At 35.8% G+C, this 22,891-nt stretch overlaps 1 protein-coding gene across 3 annotated transcripts; it reads right to left on the reverse strand.

Annotated features, from left to right (window-relative positions):
• Nucleotides 1-3,217: 3,217 nt before the first annotated feature.
• LOC105032919 (glutathione gamma-glutamylcysteinyltransferase 1) lies at nt 3,218-21,711 on the reverse strand. Of its 3 annotated transcripts, none has more exons than XM_010907508.2 (8): nt 21,536-21,711; nt 19,212-19,368; nt 7,215-7,453; nt 5,916-6,079; nt 4,828-4,879; nt 4,223-4,450; nt 3,622-4,134; nt 3,218-3,419 (listed from the first exon to the last, which is right to left on the reverse strand). In XM_010907508.2, exons 1-8 carry the CDS (start codon nt 21,608-21,610, stop codon nt 3,330-3,332), a joined length of 1,518 nt encoding a protein of 505 aa, XP_010905810.1. In that variant the 5' UTR covers nt 21,611-21,711; the 3' UTR covers nt 3,218-3,329. The 3 variants fall into 3 exon arrangements, with proteins under 3 accessions (XP_010905810.1, XP_073106295.1, XP_010905811.1); XM_073250194.1 differs by having other exon boundaries at nt 3,622-3,702; nt 21,536-21,710; XM_010907509.4 differs by lacking the exon at nt 19,212-19,368 and having other exon boundaries at nt 21,536-21,672.
• Nucleotides 21,712-22,891: the final 1,180 nt, after the last annotated feature.

Raw genomic sequence — 22,891 nt, forward strand, 5'->3', positions numbered from 1 at the left:
TTTTTTGAGAGATAAAAAGGATAAACAAGGATTCTCCCAATCCCCCTCTACCCCTTCGTCACTCAATTTTTTCTACTCCTGATTTGAGATATTGAGAAAGTGAAGACTCAAGCTCAAATATTATTTTTTTTTAATTTATTTTTAATAAAATTTTAAAATTATAATAAAATTATTTTATAACTTCTCTTCCTATTGGTACAAACTAAGTTTTATAATTTTGTATGAAATTTTTCAATACATGGAGTAATGCATCTTATATGAAAAATATCTAATAAATTTATTCTAGATAATAAAAAATATTATAATATTAAATAATATATATATTAATAAAAAAATATATTTATTAAAATATATATAAAAATTCTTCTACTCCTCCCTTTACCTCTCTATCCATACAAAAATAAGATATTCATCCTTCTTTATCTTTCTCCTCCTCATCCAAAATTTATTAAATTTCTTATCCTTCTCTCTCCTCCATGACCCTCCTATTTTCTCCCCTTATGAATCCTGTATATCTCCAATCCAAACAAGAGTATTACAATTAAAAAAAGTCATCTCCCATCCCGCACATCGAACCCAGATCAAGCAGAGCATGATCCAACTCAATCGATGTTACCGATAAACTCTCAATCCCCATGCGAGCCGTGCCAAAATGGATAGAGATAGCAAAAACAAAAACAATTAAGCACGGTTTGCAATTAAATCAGCTCAACTTAAACCTGCACTGTAGGCTCCAAAATCATTTCAAACCCAGCCCAAAAACACACCTAGCTCATTCTTCGATAATTTTAAATATTTTCTCTATATTTTAATTTTATAATTAAGACTTTTAACTGGCATATATATTGATATTTGAATCTGTTAAATGTTAATTTAGATTAACTGAGCTTGAAATAAAGTTTTAGTTAAAGCTTAAATCGAGCTTGGCTCAAGATTGAATTAATTTTTCGCTTGATTAAGAATTTACAACCTGCATGTTTAGGCTTGTGTTTAGAAAGGTTCGAAATTAGGCTTGCCTTAAGCTTGAAATAATAGTAAATAAGTCAAGCTTGAACAAGAATTTCAAGCTTATACTTAATTTCAATACAGGCTTGATCAAACTCATCTCAACTCACTTACACCTCAGGTAGAAGTTAAAGTATTGCAAATAGATGTGAAATTCTACAGCCCCGATTGGAAACATGAACTAGCATAACCAACCCACCAGGGAAAATGAAAGGAAAAGAACCTTGGATGGAAGGGGGTGCAGCGACCTTTATCATTTTGAATTATGCAAGGAGCCACTGGACTAATATCCCAAAATTCTATGGACCAATTAAATTACCTTTTATATCTTCTAAAATTTTTTAGATATAGAGAATTCTCAACCACACTTCAAAATCTCCTCTACATATGCCTCACGCCTCCTCCACACCAATCATCATGTGGAGGTTATGCATGACCTCCACATTCCATTTGAATGAATGCATGTACAGGTTATGCATGACCTCCACGTTTCATTTGAATGAATGCATGTACAGTTATACTTCAGGTCTACATTCCATTTGAATGAGGACATGTATCTCTCATATATGATTTTTTTTTCTTATTCCCCATTTCTAAGTATTTTTTAATGTATATTAGAAATGTCTAGATTGAAAGAGAAATGATAAGGCTGTTCCATTATAATATGGATGTCCCAAGTTCGAAAGACAGAAATGGCAATGTTGTGAACATCAAACCCTCCTCATACCTCATATGGTGGGAGTGCCGTACATTACACACCTAGATTGCTAGAATATATGATAAAGATAAAGAAAAAGCAAATCAGATTCCAAAAATAAAAAAAAAGAAGAATCAAAAATAGGTTGATATTAGATAATAAAATTTCTTAGCCTGCAAATTCGCTTGGAAGGCGAAGTTATTACAAGTTATATAAGAATAACTTGGATTGAAATCCCCTAGAAGCACCATTAGCACCTACGAAGATCTAAAGTCTAGATCTAAAAATCTGAAAGATGATGAAGGAATTACTAGAAGAAATTTAGAACAAGATTTATATTTTCAATTTATCTTTTTTTAGGCTTTATAAACAAGGGGTTTTTCATAAATACACCTCTTTCCCTACCTTGAACCATTATGTCCTTCCTTGAGAAAAAAGAGGAATATGAATACAAATTCTATATGAGAGTCTCCCAAAACCCATCCACAAAGTCTGATCAAAACAATTATCAGAAACTATCATTCCATGCAAGTATGAAACTCTTAACATTCTTTACTCTCTCTATCTTCCTCAAAGAAATCATCACCGCCAGCTTCCATCTCAAAAATCAAATATTTGTGCAAACCGTTAAATTAAAATAAGAAGGAAAAAAATATTACGCTAAATCCTTCTTCCGATCAAAGAGAAAGAAAAAAAAATTATGCTAATCCTTCTGCAACTTAAGCAAACATACATGAAGCGTGAAGCTAACTTCAATCAATCAATCAACGGAGCTACAGCCTGTCTCCCCATTACATTCTTATTCAGTAATTATTAATCATGAACGGTCGCAATTAGAATATTGTTATGATATGTCATATGTGTAACTTCCTTCAAACAGCCGACGGGTTCCATATTGGGCAAACAAGTCGTTGATGCTTCAGTCCGGTAGGCTAGGATTGGCCCAAGGGCTCTTCACTTTCACATAATCCCAAGATTCCTTGGTCATATATATATTCGGCACATAATCCCAAGATTCCTCGGTTATATAGTCCGGTAATATAGTCCGGTCTGTGTGTTTGGCACTGGTTGGGTTGCCATGCAACTGATGAAAAATGAGCCAACGGTGACCACGTGAGCTTTGCTGACGAAACTAGCATGGCTACATACAGCTTAGCAACTTATCCTCAGGCAGAAACATGTTCCTGGATTAAATACCTCGTGCAGATAATGATTATCTCAAATAGAGAGAGAGAGAGAGAGAGCTGAGGTAAATTCACCGCCTGGGTACCCTACCAGGACCCACCCATAAGCAGCCAATTCTAATCAATCAGATGAAGCAGCTAAACTCAAATGCCTTCCCATTGCATATTTCTACAGGTTTTTAATTACTAAAAGTCTGAAACATAACATCCATGATCTAATTATGTGCAATTTTTTTAAAACCCTTTTAAACCTTGCTTTTCGCCCTCTTTCACTCATTAATATCCAGATCAGAAACGCAGATTGTACATCATGCATCACATAAACAAGAACTATGCGAACATGACAGATGGTTAACCGTATATCCAATCAGACAGATCTACGCTAGCATGAGAAGGGTTCAATATCCTCCCAGACACCGTAGAGGAGAACAAAAATGGTTGCATTAAAGTTGTAAAAGCGATACAATTTCACCTTCGACTTCTTTATCTTTAGCTTTCTCGAGGAAATGGAGCTGACTCCGCAAGTGCAAAACCTGTCATGGTCATTTAAAAGAGTTTTTCTCAGTTTGTTAATGTTATGACACAAGAAGGGAGACCCAAACCTACCTGATGTAACCGGAGACCTGTTTGGCAACTGACACAATTTGGTTCTCAAATGGGATGGTGCTTAAGGACAAGGAAAAAAAAGAGAGAGAGAGAGAGAGAGAAGAAAGATTTACGGGTAGAAACTCCTACCTCCTGTTGCAAAACATCTGGAAGATTCTCCGTTGAAACGAGGTCATGAATTTCAGCCAAAAGCTTCTCATCCTTTATACCCTGCCAGGTAGAAGGGGGTAAGGCCAACAGCAGAACAGTTAACGCATCATTGCTTGATGGGTGCTTCAGGACACAATCACTTGGATTATAACTACAACAACTCTTTGATTTTGCGGTTGATTCAGGCACAAGCATATCAACTCCTTGCTCATTGTTGCCTGAAACAACCATCCCAGAGACAACAGTTATGGGTGCATCACCATTAGCCCTCAAGCATTTAACACATGTTGTGCGGAAGCCAAACTGTTGGATAAATCCAAGGCCGCCTGTTAAAATTGCCGCCCCTTGGCAACAGACAGAAGCTGCAATCTCCGACAGCGAAACTTCATTGCTTAAAGATAAGAAACTTGTGCAATACGAGCTTGCACAAGACAAAAAGTCTGTTACAAATTTGTATAATTCAGTCTCACAAACTTGTTGCAGTACCTCTTCCTGATATCAGAAGGCCGGTACATGAAGATTCAGAGATGAGATAGAAAAAGAGATGGACAATGCAAGTATAAGGGAAGAAAAATTGGACCTTTGCAGCAAGCCTTTCCTCCTCCTCTTTGCTTAAGATTGACCCATCTTCCTCCTGTCTCCTAACTTCTGCAACCCACTTGATGAAATCCCCAACACTGGCAGGTAGGGATTTGAATAAAAGGAAAAGAACTTCTGGAACACTGCTTACGCCCTCAGACTTTAAAAGAATAGGTACATCATCAATCAAGTACCTTGCCATGCTGACCCAGCTCTCATGACAGCAGCTCTAAGAATATCCCAGAAGTGGCAAATGTAATTATTAACTTATGAACACGATGAATAATATAACAAATGTTGATGTACAGTTCAAAAACAAAAAATGTACAAAGTTGAAGTAAAAAATGTACCAAGTTCAAGTACAAACAAAGAGTTGAATGCTGCAGGAATATAAATTAGATCTAAAATGGTGGACATTTAACTTTTTAATATTCAAACGTACCAACACTTTGTACATTTTAATCCTGTTCTCAATACATCAGAATCCACATCTTACCTATCCAATGATTATGATGTTCTATCAACATTTTACACCAATGCACAAATTGAATTGATCATATCAGAATCCACATGCCAATAACATTTGAACATGAATTAATATCATACCAGGGTATAAAGCAAAGATGGTGCTTTCTGAAGCCTTGACAAAAGCATGAACCTGTGAAAGATCAGGAGCTCAGAAGTCAATGAAGCAAGATGTGAATGGTTTCTCAGAGAAAAAATCATGTCCATCATGAATGTACGAAAAGCCACATCACCAGTCAACCATGATCCAACTGAGTTGTATGCAAAAGAAGTAGAGGTGGATATGGGAATACAAAGGATTAAAATGATTTAATAAAAAGTACTGGCATGTATCATTCAATTTTTTCTGATAAAAAGAAGATCAAATAGGAGAATTATTAGATGAAGAGGGAAATGTCATTCATACATCTGCAAATATAATTAGACATAAACTTATTCAATCGAGCAATCTAAAGTGCAATATTTTAGATAAAATCATGATCGATTTGTTGAAAATACAAGCAAGATGTCCAGACAAGGATTTTGCAAAGTACAACAGAAAAGTCAATAAAAATGTAAATACACATAAAGGGCATGTTTGATTGTGGGGAACTGGGCTCTAGATTGGGGATGGGAATGAATGACTCTCACTCCAGCCATTTGGTTGGAGGAGGTCTCATTCTTATTCTATTTCCAAGGGAGAATAAGAATGCCCTAATCCTCCAAAACACAATCCGTATTCTCCCCTTGTATTCATAGTCCATTCCGATTCTGATTCTAGTCATGAACCAAACACATCGGGAATATGGCCATTCTGATTCCCATTCTAATCAATTCCAATTCCAATTCTGAGAGGACTGCTAACCAAACACACCCATAATGTTAATGAAACTCCAGAAAAGTAAGTTCATCATAACTTTCAAGATAGCAATCTCTTGAGGAACATAGATTAAGTAACAAAGAAAAATATAATGGAGAATTGTCATATCTTAAGATGCTCAGACCACATTCCTAGATAAGATAGATATACTTCTCATACATACAAAAAAAAGATAGCAAGCAGTTTCAATAAAAGGCTTCGCATCATGATAATAAAAGCTATCCCTGCATTCAAATTGCATTTGATGTTTAATTGGTATGCTTGACCTTTTGTATTTCAGAATATGTTCCATGAATTCATAGTTTCATACCCCCTATGGTGTCCAGTTGCTTCATCGATTGTATCCATGGCTTTCCAAAGAAGTTCAAGTGGGACCCAGTGAGGAGGATATTTAAAACGAGCAACATCCAAAATGAGTACCATGTCACTTTCAGCATGGTAACCACCAATTGGTGAAAAATGACCACTTCCTGTCTACAAATTTAGAAGAATAAAATCATCAGATTGACACTCCCAGCAATCATCAAATGAAGACATGTTGTAATAAGACAGAAATGCAAATAACTTATATTATCCCATTACCAATAAATAAAACATATTTATTTTGTATCTATTTTTATTCCAATATCGGTTAATAAAAATATGTGACCCTATCTCTGTCCAAAAGGAGGACAAAACATGCACCAGGCGATATGAAAAATGGAGGACAAAAACGGCCATAGGAGATGATATGTAGAAAAATGAAGCAGTTAAGAGGTATCACAACTTATATGAGACTATAAAGGCAACATGCGTAAACCCAAAAGTCATCTAGCTTTTAGTAAACCATTTTACTGTTCATCATGTATTAGAATTTGCAAACTTCTGATCCAAGTCATTGAGTAGCAGAATCAAATGCCCAAATTAGAATTTGATTCACAACACAAATTCTGATATCACTCACCAGTATAATCTTAAGGTTTCCAAAGTTTTAATCATCCATTGAATTTAAGGTTTCCCAAACAAATTTATAAGAAGTCTAGCATATCTCTGTATAAGTACACATATATTGTTGTGTTGTTCTGTGCACCCACTTGCAGATATCAAATTGAATATGAAAGGATTCATAACAAGTTGTTTTAATTGTGACAAGATGTCTATAGAATGGAGTAGTGTTTTCATGGAGTAATCCTGAAAAGCAATGATATGCTATAGAATATATAGAGGTTAAGCAACTGGGAAGACCAAAATACTGAATAATGGACGGCAAATATAAGAAACAAAAACATCAGTTTACAGAGTACAATCATATTTATACAGTTGATTTTACACATCTTTGACTACCATTTCACTTGAAACCATGTATCATGGACAGAAACCTGAGCGTAGTTGAACAACATCTGTACATGTTTCCATGTTCCACTTCAATTCAATTAGACAAATACCAGAAATTTTACTGAAGAAACATTTTGTACCGAACTATAAATCATGGAAGAGTGAGAAACAAAGTTTTACAACAAATATGTTTCTAAAAGAACTTGAGATCTACTGAAGTCACATTTAAATTCACCAAAGAAAGATAAATAGATATTCCACTAAGAAAAACAAAACATTGTACTAACACATAAACCTGCTTGAAAGGCTTCCTATGATACGATGCGATCAGATGGCAGTCTTCAGAAGAGGTACATTTTATGACATGGTTACGGAAGTCATCAACGGAGCTGTGACTTGTTCGATAAGCTTCAACTTTAGCTCCAGCGCAGTGAGCCAAGCAAGCAACTTTGCCAAATGTGATGCCTTCAGCTTTAACTTTGTCCAATGGTTCACAGCAGTCCAACATGGACTCATCAAACCATCTCCAAGGTCCTGAAAAGGAGAACCTGAAGATGCATAGTCTGTTGTCCCAAGAATTAAGACAAGCAAGAAAAAAAAAACAAAAGAGGCAAACCAATCTCATTATTTTACACCAGATTCTACAGAAAAGGGATTCCAAACTGTTGCCCAGCTATGCAACCCAAGAGGGGGGGGTGAATTGGGTTTCTAAAAAATTTTAAGCCCAACAGATTACTTATGAAGAACAAAACAAAGACTTTCATTCAATATTAATTCCCTAAGGCAGGAGTGCAAGAATATAATAAAGAAATAAAGTGAAGAGATAAAGCACACCACAAACACAAGGATTTATAGTGGTTCGGTGCTAACCTTGCACCTACATCCACTCCCCAAGATCCTACTTGGGAATTTCAATCCACTATCCTTTGTATTCAACCCGAATACAAAACGTCGGAAACTCCGACACTAGCTATCCCAAGCTAGATCACTTGTTTCCCGGGTACAAGTAAACCCAAAACACTCCGATTTCAGGTTCGGATCAACCTTTCCTTGTTTTGGAAATCCTCCAAAAACAAGAATAAAAACTCACAAAGAGTAAGAAAATTTAGAGCACAAATTAATACAATAACAGCTCCTTAAATGAGCGAATATAACAATAAAAGCTTTACTCAAATGAAGAATCCCTTTTTCGGATTTTCTCAAAGTGGATGAACGCTTGAATGCTTGAGAAGAGGTTGATTGTTGATTGAAGATCTCTTGAAAGCTTTGAACGATCTCTAGATCAAGGTTGAAACAATAGGCGTGAAGAATTCTCTCCTTGAAAGCTCTTGCTTTTCTCTTTCACAATCTCTCTGGTATATTGTGGATCCTCTCTCTTTTTCTTTTTGGATTTTTCGTTGATCTCAGGCTTTTTCTTGCAGATTTCGGATCCTCTCTTCTGTTCTTCTCTTCTTTTTTGATTTCACGTTTGATCCGCTATTTAATCTGCAATTTCTTTCACCATTTTAAGCATTTTGTAGCATTAGAAGCAAGAGAAAACAATTTAGGTAGATAAAGAGCCGTTAGAACAATTTTAGGAAGCATAAATGGCAATTAAAACGGGCAAAAAAATAGCCGTTACTGACATTTTCCGTCGCAGGGGTCGACTCATGAGTCGACTCATGCATCAGGAGTCGACTCATGAGTCGACTTCTGTTGCTCAGACCAGAAGGTCTGATTTCTGGATTTTTCGGCTCAAATCAGCAGAGGTCGACTCATGAGTCGACTCATGCCTTGTGGGTCGACTCATGAGTCGACTCACAGGTCGTGCCAAGTCAAAAATCCAGCGTGTCATGGGAATTTTTTGCGTGCCATTCAGCTCATAGTGCCATGAGTTGACTCATGAGTCGACTCATGCACTTCAAACCTTCATAACTTCAAAAATATAAGTCCAAATACAATGAAATTTTCACCAATAGTTTACAAATCATTTGTTCTACCAAATGGTACTATCAAATCAGGATTTTAGTGAAATTACGATTTTGCCCTTGAAGAGCATAAGGACTTTTTCATTTTAAAATTATTTGTATCCCTTCAATCTGCTTTGTAATCATCAAAATCAATCTAGGAGCAACAATCTCCCCTTTTTTGATGATGACAAAACATTTGAACAAAAATATTTATGTTAATGCATTAATTTCAAAAGAATCCATTATACGTGTATATGCTTGAAAAGAGTATGATTCTTTTGGCATGTAATATAAATGCAAAAATAGTTTGTCCATTTTCTTAAAGATTTGAAAAGGGTATTAGATCATTTTGAATTCAAGATATATCAGAGCAAGAGAAGAGAAATAAATTTTGCAATGTATCAGAGCAAGAAAAATATTTTTTTTTTTTTTTACAATGTTATCAGAAAAGATTTTACAATGTATCAGAGCAAGAAAATTTTATAATATATCAGAGAAAATTTCACACTGTATTAGAGCAAATGTCAGAGAAAATTTCACACTGTATCAGAGCAAATGTTATAATTTATCAGAGAAACCTTCACACTGTATCGGATTAAATTTTATCATGTATCAGAGCAAGTTAAAAAAAATTGTAGGGTGTATCAGAGTAAAACAAATTTCTTAAGATGTATCAAGATGAATAAAATTTCAAAAGATGTATCAGAGCAAGTTTGAATTTTGAAATATATCAGAGCATATAAAAAAAATACTTATTTGCATTGTACTTATGATTTTGCTTTTGATGGATGACTTTTTGTTTAAGTTCTGTCTGATACCAAATTTCGATACCAAATTTCTCAAAGTTTTGTTTAATCTTTCAATCCTTGTTTTTGTTTAATTTCTCCAATATTTGTTTTAATCTTCCAATCTTTGTTTTTGTTTAATTTCTTCCCCTTTTTCTCATAATTTAGGGTTTTGCTTTTTGTCTAATTTCAATTTTTGTTTTTGTTTAATTTCTCCCCCTTTTTGACATCATCAAACATAGTTAACTCTTCCTTTTCTTTTTCTGAAATATTCTTTAATTTCTTCCTCTTTAGAGTTTTTCACAGATGTTTGCTCCCTCTTAATATAGCAATTATCAACAGCAAACAACAACAAGGAGAAGACAATATTTCAACAAGAAGAAAATATATAACCAAAATATGATCATTACAAAGAGGTAGAAATATAGGTAAAAGATGATTCCATTAATATCATAATTGTTTCAATACATAGTTCTTAAAAATAAAATTCAACCAGCTAATTGTCAATACATGGCCTCAAGGTATAGATCCTAGAACAAGACACTAACACCTAGGATCTAGTAAAGATCAAGATAAGTCAATGATCGGAGTCATCAGAGATAGGGTGAGGAGATGATGGATCAGAAGTGCATCCTCTACCCCGTCTGCCTCTGCCACGAGTGGAGGTGCTGGCACGAGCAGGAGAGCGAGATGAACTGGGTGGCTGAGAACGCTGAGATGCTAGGGACTGAACAGAAAGGGTGAGTCTAATAGAATCAAGTACGTTCAGTGCTCTGGAAACAGATTGAAGTAGAGCAGTGAACTGGGTGGTAGCATGCTCACTCGATCCTCGGATCTCTTTCCTCAGTAATTCATATCCACCTTCTAGTGCTCCTCTGAGCCTGCCAGCCTCTGCAGTGAGGTCTATGACCTCAATAGTAGACTCCTGTGGCTGGGGATGGGCCAATGCAAGGAATTGCCCCTGCAAGTCAAGAACTCTGCCAGTCAGTCTCCAGACTGTGTCCTCAAGCTGCTGTATCCTGACGGACTGATCTGAAATCATCTGAAATACAGTGGAGATATGGGGAGTAATGGTCTGATCAGAAGAGGTAGCTCCAGGTTCAAAAGAAGTACTACTCCACTGGCTAGACAGCAAAGAAGCCACACGCTGAGAAATATGCTCGATCTGATCATCAGCCAGTCTGAACTCTGAATGAGGTGCTCTGCTCTCTGGCTGATACACTGGTGTGGGCATCCTAGTAAACTCAGAAGGGCCAGCCTCAGTATCAGGAATGAACTGGGTATCTGGTGAAGCTGTCCTGAAGTCATGTACAGGAGAAGATGGACCTTCTTCTTCTACTCTGCCTTCAGTTCTGTCTTCAGCTCTTGTTTCAGCTCTATCCTCAGTTCTTTCTTCAGAGCCCTTGATCCAACCACCAACAGTCTTTGTAATTCCCATTCGGTGCAGGCTGTGTTGGTTGAAAGTGTCCACATGTGAGAGCTTGGTAGGTGCCTCCCCCTCACAGCTAACTCCAAACCTCCTAAATACTCTAGTAAGGGCCATACCATAAGGCAAGTGTGCCTTGGATCTGTTCAAAGTTTCTCTCATGGCCTCTATCATAAGTGCAGGGAGGTTTAGGGGGGTCTGAGTGATGATATGAAACATGACACATACATCTCTGCCAGATAGTAGATCATGCCTACCACTCCTAGGAAAGAAGAGTTTTGTTACAATCTGATGCAGGACCCTCATCTCAATGGATAATAGCTTTGCTTCCAATTTGTTTAAACTTCCTGAAAAAGCTTCTCCTAAGATAATTCTGATCCCTTCTTCTTTAATTGGGAGTTCCATATATGAATATCCTTCACAAGGCAACTGAAGTATTTCTCCCAATATCCTAGAATCCAAGCATATGTCAATCCCCTTTACAGTTGAAGTCACTGATCCATTTCCATAATTTAGGTTCTGGTAGAACTCTCTCACTAGATCAACATAGGTGACTTCCTTAAGGGAACAGTAGAGTTCCCATCCTTGATTTTTGATCTTACTTGCAAAAGTAAAGCCTTCTTTCTCAAAGAACCGAAAATCTATGTTTTTCCCGGTTTCTACTTTTCTATCAGAAAGAGGATTCACACTGAGGCTTATGGAGGATTGAGAGAGACCTTGAGCAGGTACTGAAACTGGATCGGGAACACTGGAAGACTGAACATGCCTTTTCTTTCGGACAAATTCCTCAGGCTCACGGATTGATTTCCTTCTTTGGGGAAGTTTTATCTTTGGAGCCATATCCAATAAAGTAGCAGACAAGAAGACTTGAATTGAGAGGAGGAGGAATCACAAGAGAGTAAAGAGGAATTTTAGTGGAGAAAAGAAGTGGATTTTGGAAGTTCGGTGAAGTGCTAGGGCACGTTCCAACCGCGCCAAGCAAAGCGAGAAAGCACAGAAAATCCTTTTGAAGGAGGCGATTTTTGGTGGAGAGGAGGAGGAAGAATTGCCTCAGAATTGATCCTTGGATTTGGAGCAAGAAGAGTTGGAGAAGACGGCTTTTGGAAGAAGAACGATGGGAAGATGAGTCGTCTCACAAACAGTAACCCTTATAAAAACAATGAACCCGTTGAAAGTTGGTGGGATTTACAAGTTTGCCATTGAGTCGACTCATGGGGGTCGACTCATGAAGTTCAGAAAATCAGGAAAAATGTGAATAAATTCCAGAAAAATTTGAAATTTTGAGTGAAGGAATTTTGCTCAATGATAAGTTTTTAGAATGATAAATCTGAGCTTTTGGGACCAGGATGGATGTTGAAAATTGAGCTCTAATCAATTCTTTGAAAATTGAGAAATTTTTAGGCAAATGAATCTAGAATTCCTAGATTTCTCCTAATTTCACAGAATCTATCCTCACTAAGGGCCTTTGTAAAGATATCGGCTAATTGATTCTCAGTGCAAACATATTCAAGAATTATATTTTTGTTTTGAACATGTTCTCTTATGAAATGATGTCTTATTTCAATATGTTTAGATCTTGAGTGTTGAATTTGATTTTTAGATAGATTTATGGCACTTGTGTTGTCACATCTTATTGGTGTTTCATTAAGTTTGATTCCAAAATCTTCGAGTTGTTGCTTAATCCACAAGATTTGAGCACAACAACTTCCGGCTGCAATGTATTCGGCCTCAGCCGTAGACAGTGCCACCGAATTTTGTTTCTTGCTAAACCATGAGATTAGGTTTACTCCAAGAAATTGACAAGTTCCACTTGTGCTTTTTCTATCTAATTTACATCCAGCAAAATCAGCATCTGAATATCCTAACAAATTAATTTGTGAGTCCTTAGAGTACCATAACCCTATAGTTTGTGTACCATTTAAGTATCTAAGGATTCTTTTAACAGCATTCAAATGAGATTCCTTAGGATTAGATTGATATCTAGCACATAAGCAAACACTAAACATGATATCAGGCCTACTTGCAGTTAGATATAATAATGAGCCAATCATACCTCTATAGTATTTTAAGTCTACGCTTTTACCTTCATCATCCTTGTCAAGCTTACATGAGGGACTCATTGGTGTGCCAATTGGTTTGCAGTTCTCCATTCCAAATCTTTTGAGTAGTTCCTTGGTGTACTTGCTTTGGGTGATGGAGATTCCCTCTTTTGATTGTTTGATTTGGAGTCCGAGGAAGAAGGTGAGTTCTCCCATCATGCTCATCTCGAACTCTCCCTGCATAAGCTTAGCAAAGTCTTGACAAAGGAATTCATTAGTAGACCCAAAAATTATGTCATCAACATAAATTTGTATAAGTAGCATATCATTTTGGTTTCTTTTAATAAATAGGGTTGTATCTACATTGCCTCTTGAGAAACCATTATTTAGTAGAAATTTGCTTAGCCTTTCATACCATGCTCTAGGTGCTTGTTTTAGACCATATAAAGCTTTATTTAATCTAAAGACATAATTGGGAAAAGCATGATTTTCAAATCCAGGGGGTTGTTCTACATATACTTCTTCAGAAATATATCCATTTAAAAATGCACTTTTAACATCCATTTGAAATAGTTTGAATTTCATAAAGCAAGCATAAGCAAGTAGAAGTCTAATGGCTTCTAATCTAGCAACAGGTGCAAAGGTTTCATCAAAATCAATTTCTTCTTCTTGATTATATCCCTTAGCAACCAGTCTTGCTTTATTTCTAATTACATTTCCATGCTCATCTAATTTGTTTCTAAAGACCCATTTTGTTCCAATTATTGAATAATCTTTAGGTCTTGATACTAAGGTCCAAACATTATTTCTTTCAAATTGATTAAGTTCTTCTTGCATAGCATTAATCCAGTTATGATCATTTTCAGCTTCTTCAAAAGTTTTAGGCTCAAGTTGAGATACAAATGCACAATGATTAAGTATATCTCTAAGTGAAGAACGGGTTTTTACCCCATGCATAGGATCACCAATTATTAACTCCTTAGGGTGGTTGTGAACATACCTCCATTCCTTGGGTAAGTCATTTGTACCTTATGGTTGTTCTTGAATTTCTTCACCTTTCTCATTTTGTTTGTCTTCTTGATCCTTGTCTTCTAGAGTTGCTGAGTCTTTCAGAGTGATCTCCTTCATACCTTCTATTAGTGGATCTGCATCATCAACACCCTCATTCTTCCTTGAAGGAAGATCGTTAGATTCATCAAAGACAACATGTATGGACTCCTCAACTACTAAAGTTCTTTTGTTGAAAACTCTAAATGCTTTACTAGTGGAGGAGTAACCTAGAAAGATTGCTTCATCTGATTTTGCATCAAATTTACCAAGTTTTTCTTTGCCATTATTTAATACAAAACATCGGCAACCAAAAACATGAAAATATGCAATATTTGGTTTTCTTCCTTTCCAAAGTTCATAGGGGGTTTTCTTTAAAAATTATCTAATTAAAGCACGATTTAAAATGTAACATGCTGTGTTAATAGCTTCCGCCCAAAAATATCTTGGAAGGTTGCTTTCACAAAGCATGGTACGGGCCATTTCTTCTAAGGTTCTGTTTTTCCTTTCTACTACCCCATTCTGTTGGGGTGTCCTAGGAGCAGAGAAGTTATGGCCAATTCCATTTTCATCACAAAAATTTTCAAAATCTTGATTTTCAAATTCAGTTCCATGATCACTTCTAATATTTTGAATTGAAAATCCTTTTTCATTAGAGACTTTTCGATGAAATTTAGTGAAAATATGAAAAGTTTCATTTTTGTGAGCTAAAAAGAAAACCCAAGTAAAACGAGAGTAATCATCTATTATTACAAATCCATATCGTTTTCCTCCTAGACTAGTGGTTCTAGTTGGTCCAAATAAATCCATATGTAAGAGCTCTAAAGGTCTAGAAGTTGAAACAGTGTTTTTGGGTTTAAATGATACTCTAGTTTGTTTACCTAATTGGCATGCATCACAAATTCTATCCTTTTCAAAATTCAGTTTTGGCAAACCGAGAACTAAATCCTTTTTAATTAATTTTGAGAGAGAATGCATGCTAATGTGTGCAAGTCTACGATGCCACAGCCAACTAGTCTCATTTATTTTAGCATTTAAGGAAACTAGGCATTGCATGTCTAATTTTGTTAAATCATTCAAGTCTACCATATAAACATTTCCATGCCTATGTCCTATAAATTTAATGCCATCATTAATAGGACTCGTCACAATGCAAACAGATGATTCAAAACTTACTTTATACCCTTTATCACAGAATTGACTAATGCTAATTAAGTTATGCTTTAAACCTTTAACTAATAAAACATTCTCAATGTATTTGGAGGGAGTGATACCAATGTTACCTATCCCGATGATCTTTCCTTTGCCATTATCTCCAAAGGTGACCATCCCTCCATCCTTAGCATCAAGCGTGATGAATTGTGATTCATCACCAGTCATGTGTCTCGAGCATCCGCTGTCAAGATACCATTTCCTGTTTCCTTCTTGGGATGCTAGACACACCTGCAAGCAAAGGTCACGTTTCTGTCTTAGGTACCCAAGCTTTCTTGGGTCCTTTCAGGTTAGTCAGAATGGTTCCTTTTGGAACCCATATTTTCTTTGTGTTTGCATATTTGTTAATAAGACATGTGTATGATTTATGTCCTATTCTTCCACATTTAAAACAAGTAATATTTGTAGACTTGTTACTTGAATAATTTACATAAATATCCTTCAGAAATTTTTGTTTCTTCAGGGGTTTATAACCAAGTCCAGCCTTATCATATATAGCTTTCTGATTTTCAAGGATCATATTTAGTTTGTTTGAACTTAAGGTGAACTTGTCTACTATAGATTTCAGCTTGTTCATTTCATCCTTTAAGTTTTGATTTTCTTGAATCAAGGTGAATTTTTCAATTGAAAGATTTTCAGCTTGTTTCACTAAGGACTGATTTTCCAATTTCAGCTCTTTGTTTTTCTTCCCTAGTTTCTTTAATTCATCAATTGAATCATAGAATGCTTCATGCAATTCTTCAAAAGTAAATTCACTAGTGGATTCAGAAGTTACCTCATTTTCGTGTGCCATCAGGCACAGGTTGGCTTGTTCTGTTGAGGTTTCCTCGTCGGAGCTTGAGTCATCACTCGCACTCCAGGTCGCCATCATTGCCTTCTTTTTGAACTTCTTTGGACCTTTCTTCAATTGTGGACATTCGGATCTGAAATGTCCTGGCTTCTTGCACTCGTAGCATATAGGGGGTTGATCTTTCTCCTTTTCTTTGCTTTGATCCCCTTTTGTGAATTTCTTTCTCATCTCCTGTTTCCTTTTTCTTAGAAACTTCTTAAATTTTCGGGTGATGAGAGACATCTCTTCATCCTGTTCTTCATCTTCAGATTCATCTATTTCATAATCAGGCGAAGTTGTGGATTTGAGGGCAATGGTTCTTTTCTTTTTGACTTCATCCTCTTGATGTTGCTTCATGCTAAGTTCATGAGTCATCAAGGATCCAAGAAGCTCTTCTAGAGGTAGAGTGTTCAAGTCCTTTGCTTCTTGGATGGCAGTCACCTTGGCTTCCCAAGTTCTTGGCAGTGACCTGAGAATCTTCCTTACAAGTTCACTGTTAGTATAAGATTTGCCAAGACTCTTTAAACCATTGATTATATCAGTAAAACGAGTAAACATAGCAGTTATGGACTCATCATGCTCTATTTTGAACAATTCATATTTATGTACAAGCATGTTTATTTTAGACTCTTTTACTTGATTTGTTCCCTCATGGGTTACTTCTAACCTATTCCATATTTCTTTAGCAGATGCACAAGTAGAAATGCGATTAAATTCACTTGCATCTAGTGCACAATAAAGAACATTCATGGCTTTGGCATTTAATTGTGCCAATTTCTTGTCAACCTCATCTCATTCTTTCTCGGGTTTGGTTGACTCCTCACCATCTATAATCTTGGTGGGTGTGTGAGGACCATTCACTATGATACTCCACATATCATAGTCGAGTGCTTGTATGAAAATCTTCATCTGAGCTTTCCAATAGGTGTAATTAGACCCATTGAAAAGTGGAGGTCGGTTTGTTGATTGCCCCTCGGCTAGAGAAGTACCAACATGGGTTGCCATAGATCTTTGGCTCTTTGATTATTAGATCAAAGAAGGGCTAGAGCACCGGCTCTGATACTACTTGTTGCCCAGCTATGCAACCCAAGAGGGGGGGTGAATTGGGTTTTTAAAAAATTTTAAGCCCAACAGATTACTTATGAAGAACAAAACAAAGACTTTAATTCAATATTAATTCCCTAAGGCAGGAGTGCAAGAATATAATAAAGAAATAAAATGAAGAGATAAAGCACACCACAAACACAAGGATTTATAGTGGTTCGGTGCTAACCTTGCACCTACATCCACTCCCCAAGATCCTACTTGGGAATTTCAATCCACTATCCTTTGTATTCAACCCGAATACAAAACGTCGGAAACTCCGACACTAGCTATCCCAAGCTAGATCACTTGTTTTCCGGGTACAAGTAAACCCAAAACACTCCGATTTCAAGTTCGGATCAACCTTTCCTTGTTTTGAAAATCCTCCAAAAACAAGAACAAAAACTCACAAAGAGTAAGAAAATTTAGAGCACAAATTAATACAATAACAGCTCCTTAAATGAGCGAATATAACAATAAAAGCTTTACTCAAATGAAGAATCCCTTTTTCGGATTTTCTCAAAGTGGATGAACGCTTGAATGCTTGAGAAGAGGTTGATTGTTGATTGAAGATCTCTTGAAAGCTTTGAACGATCTCTAGATCAAGGTTGAAACAATAGGCGTGAAGAATTCTCTCCTTGAAAGCTCTTGCTTTTCTCTTTCACAATCTCTCTGGTATATTGTGGATCCTCTCTCTTTTTCTTTTTGGATTTTTCGTTGATCTCAGGCTTTTTCTTGCAGATTTCGGATCCTCTCTTCTGTTCTTCTCTTCTTTTTTGATTTCACGTTTGATCCGCTATTTAATCTGCAATTTCTTTCACCATTTTAAGCATTTTGTAGCATTAGAAGCAAGAGAAAACAATTTAGGTAGATAAAGAGCCGTTAGAGCAATTTTAGGAAGCATAAATGGCAATTAAAACGGGCAAAAAAATAGCCGTTGCTGACATTTTCCGTCGCAGGGGTCGACTCATGAGTCGACTCATGCATCAGGAGTCGGCTCATGAGTCGACTTCTGTTGCTCAGACCAGAAGGTCTGATTTCTGGATTTTTCGGCTCAAATCAGCAGAGGTCGACTCATGAGTCGACTCATGCCTTGTGGGTCGACTCATGAGTCGACTCACAGGTCGTGCCAAGTCAAAAATCCAGCGTGCCATGGGAATTTTTTGCGTGCCATTCAGCTCATAGTGCCATGAGTTGACTCATGAGTCGACTCATGCACTTCAAACCTTCATAACTTCAAAAATATAAGTCCAAATACAATGAAATTTTCACCAATAGTTTACAAATCATTTGTTCTACCAAATGGTACTATCAAATCAGGATTTTAGTGAAATTACGATTTTGCCCTTGAAGAGCATAAGGACTTTTTCATTTTAAAATTATTTGTATCCCTTCAATCTGCTTTGTAATCATCAAAATCAATCTAGGAGCAACACAAACAACGTATAGCAATAAAATATCGAAGATTTTTAGATTACAACAATTGCTGTCAACAACAGAGGCTGTGTACTGGATAGAGATGATCGTAGCATGCTTAATGTAACACCCTAGTAGCCATCACAATGTCATAATGCAGCTTAGGATATCAAAAGAAGTGTATCAAATGATACCCTGGCAAAGATGATCATGTAATATGATAAATTTTCACCACATCTCAACATCAAACACATATTAGGTCAATTCAACATTCAAGCACAAACAAAAATTTCAAGAACAGCCACGTGTATCTCTATTTACATCCAATTTTTGAACATCAGCCTGGTAGAAAACATCCCACATACAATCTCTGAATAAAAGGAAGGTGCTTAATCTAGTAGTAAACACATATATTGATCACAACATTCGTGAGAACAATCTGTGAACCAAGATTTGTTAGAGCCCATATCATTTAACCTGGCAAGAGTTAGACTATCAACAAATACCTTTCCACTTTCTTCCTGGATCTATTGCAAGAGCATTCAGGACAACCGACAAACTAGCCAAGCCACAATAAGCAGGCTCTGATTGTGTTTGGAAGTAAGAAATTAATTTGAAAAATCCTTCCATGGTTCCACTTTGAAAGGCTTCAGAGAAGAGTCTCTACCAAATTATAAAAAGAATAAGAAGGTTATTAGAGAAAATTGCACAGAATTTTAACACTTGCATTAATATTATTGTCTGGATGACACTAAATCAAGGTAGCAAAAACCAGATTTGAAACAGTTTATCAGAAAATTAATGTTCTGCAATGTAAATGAAACTCAAACCAACATGTCCTTCCACATCAGAAAAACATCTTACTTGAAAAAGAAATATGACAAAAAATATACTGAACTCATCAAAAAAAAAAAAAAAGCTTTGAAGCACCATGTTTTTCTGGAATTTCCATTGAATGACTTCCATCATAAGTCATTTGACACTAAACTAACATGAGGTTCATATAAGCATTACAAGTAAAAACAAAAAGGCAAAAAAAAAAAAAAAGGAAAGGAGAGGAGCGGCAGACTCATTTGTTACAAGGATTAGGTCAATTTACTATCTTCAATAAGTTTTTTGATGCACAATTTGCAAAATTCCATGTTTCATACCAGGTACCTAAGGCAGCAAATGACTTTGGTCATGGCAGACCAACCATATTACAGATGCTAAAATGACTGAAAATAATTAATATTCTGAATTTATATTGGACCTATGTCTGTGCATAATAACTCCATTCTTTAGACATTACAGACTAGGTTATGTCTGGTAAAGTTTAATCCACTCTGCTGTACATCGTTGTGTCGAGCTTACAAGACTAGTTCGTGGTAAACAAACTACACCACTAGTTCACCATTTTCTATTATCAGGTATGTCTATAGTCATCACTATGCTAATACCGTTGTTTTTTGTACTTCACACACTAAGTTATAAACAATGGAAGTAAACCTAAACAAAGGGTCAACTCATGTTATTTGAATCTTCAAGTTAAATAATGACCAACGAGGGGGACGTATAATCTAATACTTGTAGAATGCTTTCAGATTTATAAGACAGTATTAAAATCCTCCAAACGTATCAACTTGGCACTTTCTTTTATTTCTCAACTACCTAGAATACATAAAGGCATGCATGATTTTTGCTTTGAAATTACAATTTAGCTCTACCAATAAAAAATAATACTATAATGATTCTATTGTGATATAGAATCAAGGGCATCATTAGTCCCATATTGGTTGTAAGTCAAGAAAGCCAGAGCAGACAATACCTCATGTGCCAAGCCATGATTCCTTGATCGTAACAATGATGTGCCAGATAGGGGACTACCCCTACAGCTGTGGGGATCCTCCCACCCCTACACCAGTCTGTGATAAAAATAAGGAGAAAATGCCCCATCTGTACATAGACTCCTTTACTAGGGAACTCTGATAAAAATAAAGGCACCTCCCATCCGTACATAGACTTTCTCTTGACTGGATCTCTATATTGTGGTGTAAAAGAGAGGGCACCATTAGTCCTACATTGATTGTGAATTTAGGGAGACTCTTATTTATATAGAAAAGGGCCATCTTTCCTACGTAAGAGGCTTTTAAATGGTAAAATCATGAGATCCATGGACCAAAGCGGACCATACCTCATGTGTCAAGCCATGAGCCACAACAAGTTCAATGTGTCGATTTTATTGAATTAATATATCCTTTGAGAATCTAAATATGATTGATCTCTACTTTACTACTGATTAAAAACATTTCAACGCTTTGTACTATCTATTTTCGGTTTTGCTAAGCAAAAACCTTGTGCCAATGTCCACAACACCATGAGGACCATCATCCAAGAACCGTTGTTTCTGCCCAGAACTGCTCCAAAGCAACCTATAATATACATAAATCAGCCCTAGCAATAAAATCTTTCCAGGATTAGCGAAACACCAAAGTGTGCAAGAAGCCAGAATGTCAAATAAGCGAGACGATAATTGAAAATTAGATATGATAAGAATTGGTTTTTTTATTAAAAAAAAAAAACTCGTAAACTTCAGAAACTTAAAGCCAGATTATATCAGAAAAGGAAAATAGCAATAAGAAGATCATAACAAGAAACGTAATGTATCAGTATCACCATTCAAGAAGAACTAGCGTAGCATCACAATCAAACAAATGTTACAATCCGGCGATTAACAGTAGGAAGCAAAATCCTCGATCGCGAAACCCTAAACATTCTGGTGACTTCCCTTTTTCTGGACATGAATCAGGATTCGAGGGAGTAGAGCAGAAGGGAATCGAAGGAGAACTACCTTTCCTTCGTCGGAGGCGAACTCGATCGCGGGCGGAGAGGGGAGAACTCGCCGATACAAACTGGCGACAGCCATTGCTTCTCCTCCGCTTCTCTTTCCTTCTCTTCTACTTGACTTTTCTCTGTTCCCTTTATTTGCCAGGGGTAGCTGAGTTTTATTATAGATCCCGCGAAGGTTAGCGCCTTTGGAACGGCCAACCGAATCCTCGTGGGCTGGGTTTGGCATTATAAAAATGCATTTATAGAAAGCACACGGATATTAATGAAAAGCAGCTTAGTGTTTGATAATCTTTATTCTAAAATTACTTTATAAAGCCGTTTTATTTCATAAGGTGTTTGGTTAAAGTCGATTCAAGAAGTACTTTTACTGCTTCAATTATCAAAAAAAACCTACAACAAGTGAATAATTAAAATTTTCAATTTGTATAAATAAAATAAGAAAAATAAAATATAACTCATATTCATATATTAGTTAAAATATAAAATATAAAATTTGTTAAAAAATATATTAGTCTATCCCGCTGAAAGAGATGGATTAACTATATTTCTTATCTCTATAATTTATGGACTTGTTCTGATGAGATATATAACAGTATTAAGAATTTTTTTATGATATTTTATTAAATTTTTCAATGTATTTTATGAACAGTATGTTAAATTATTTTTGTATTTTGATTTAAGACATCTCAGTTACTTATGAGAACAATTTGGTTAAGAGGTGAAAATTATATATAGTACTTATATGAGGAAAATAGACAAATTTTAATATATATTTTAATAATAATAATATCTTAAATCAAAAAGTCTTACATTCATTCCAAACAAAATAATTACTATTATATATATTAAAAAAATTATCATCATGAAATTTATCTTAAGAGATCATCGTAGTTGTGCACGACGCTCTTTTAGATCATAAAATTCATCAACAACGGAATCTATATCAATTTTTTTTGCAATCCTTCTCTCGATGTAGATAATCAAGTAATCTACAAAAAAATCATCTTCCATCTTGTTTCGAAGTTTATTTTTAACAATCTTCGTAGCTGAAAATGATCTCTTAGCTGTTGCAGTTGAAACTGGAAGAGTTAATACCAAACGAATCAAGTGATCAATCAAATGGTCAATAATAGACTTTCCTATTTTTTCAATCCTTGACAAAGTTCAAAAATTATTGATAACTGCTTCAACTCTGGATGATGAGGGATATCAAGCTCATAATGTTGTGCCTGTATTCTCAAATTTAGCTTTTCTTGTTCAATAAAATTATCAGGGTAAAATTTATTTACTAGCTCACAAATATGGTTGACATTAAGTGACTTGTAATTGTCTCTTAGATCCAAACTTGAGCTAAGAG

Source organism: Elaeis guineensis, chromosome 16, assembly GCF_000442705.2.
Source record: "Elaeis guineensis isolate ETL-2024a chromosome 16, EG11, whole genome shotgun sequence".
NCBI classification, from domain to species: Eukaryota; Viridiplantae; Streptophyta; class Magnoliopsida; order Arecales; family Arecaceae; genus Elaeis; species Elaeis guineensis.

Bases quoted from the DNA above. Each gene is read 5' to 3' on its own strand.
- LOC105032919 (XM_010907508.2), bottom strand. From the start codon at position 21,610: ATGGCTGTCGCCAGTTTGTATCGGCGAGTTCTCCCCTCTCCGCCCGCG. The intron at 19,369-21,535 runs GTAGTTCTCCTT...ATAATTTGGTAG, and splicing joins TCGCCTCCGACGAAGGAAAG to AGACTCTTCTCTGAAGCCTT. The intron at 7,454-19,211 runs GTATTTGTTGAT...TCTCCTTTTCAG, and splicing joins TCCAGGAAGAAAGTGGAAAG to GACCTTGGAGATGGTTTGAT.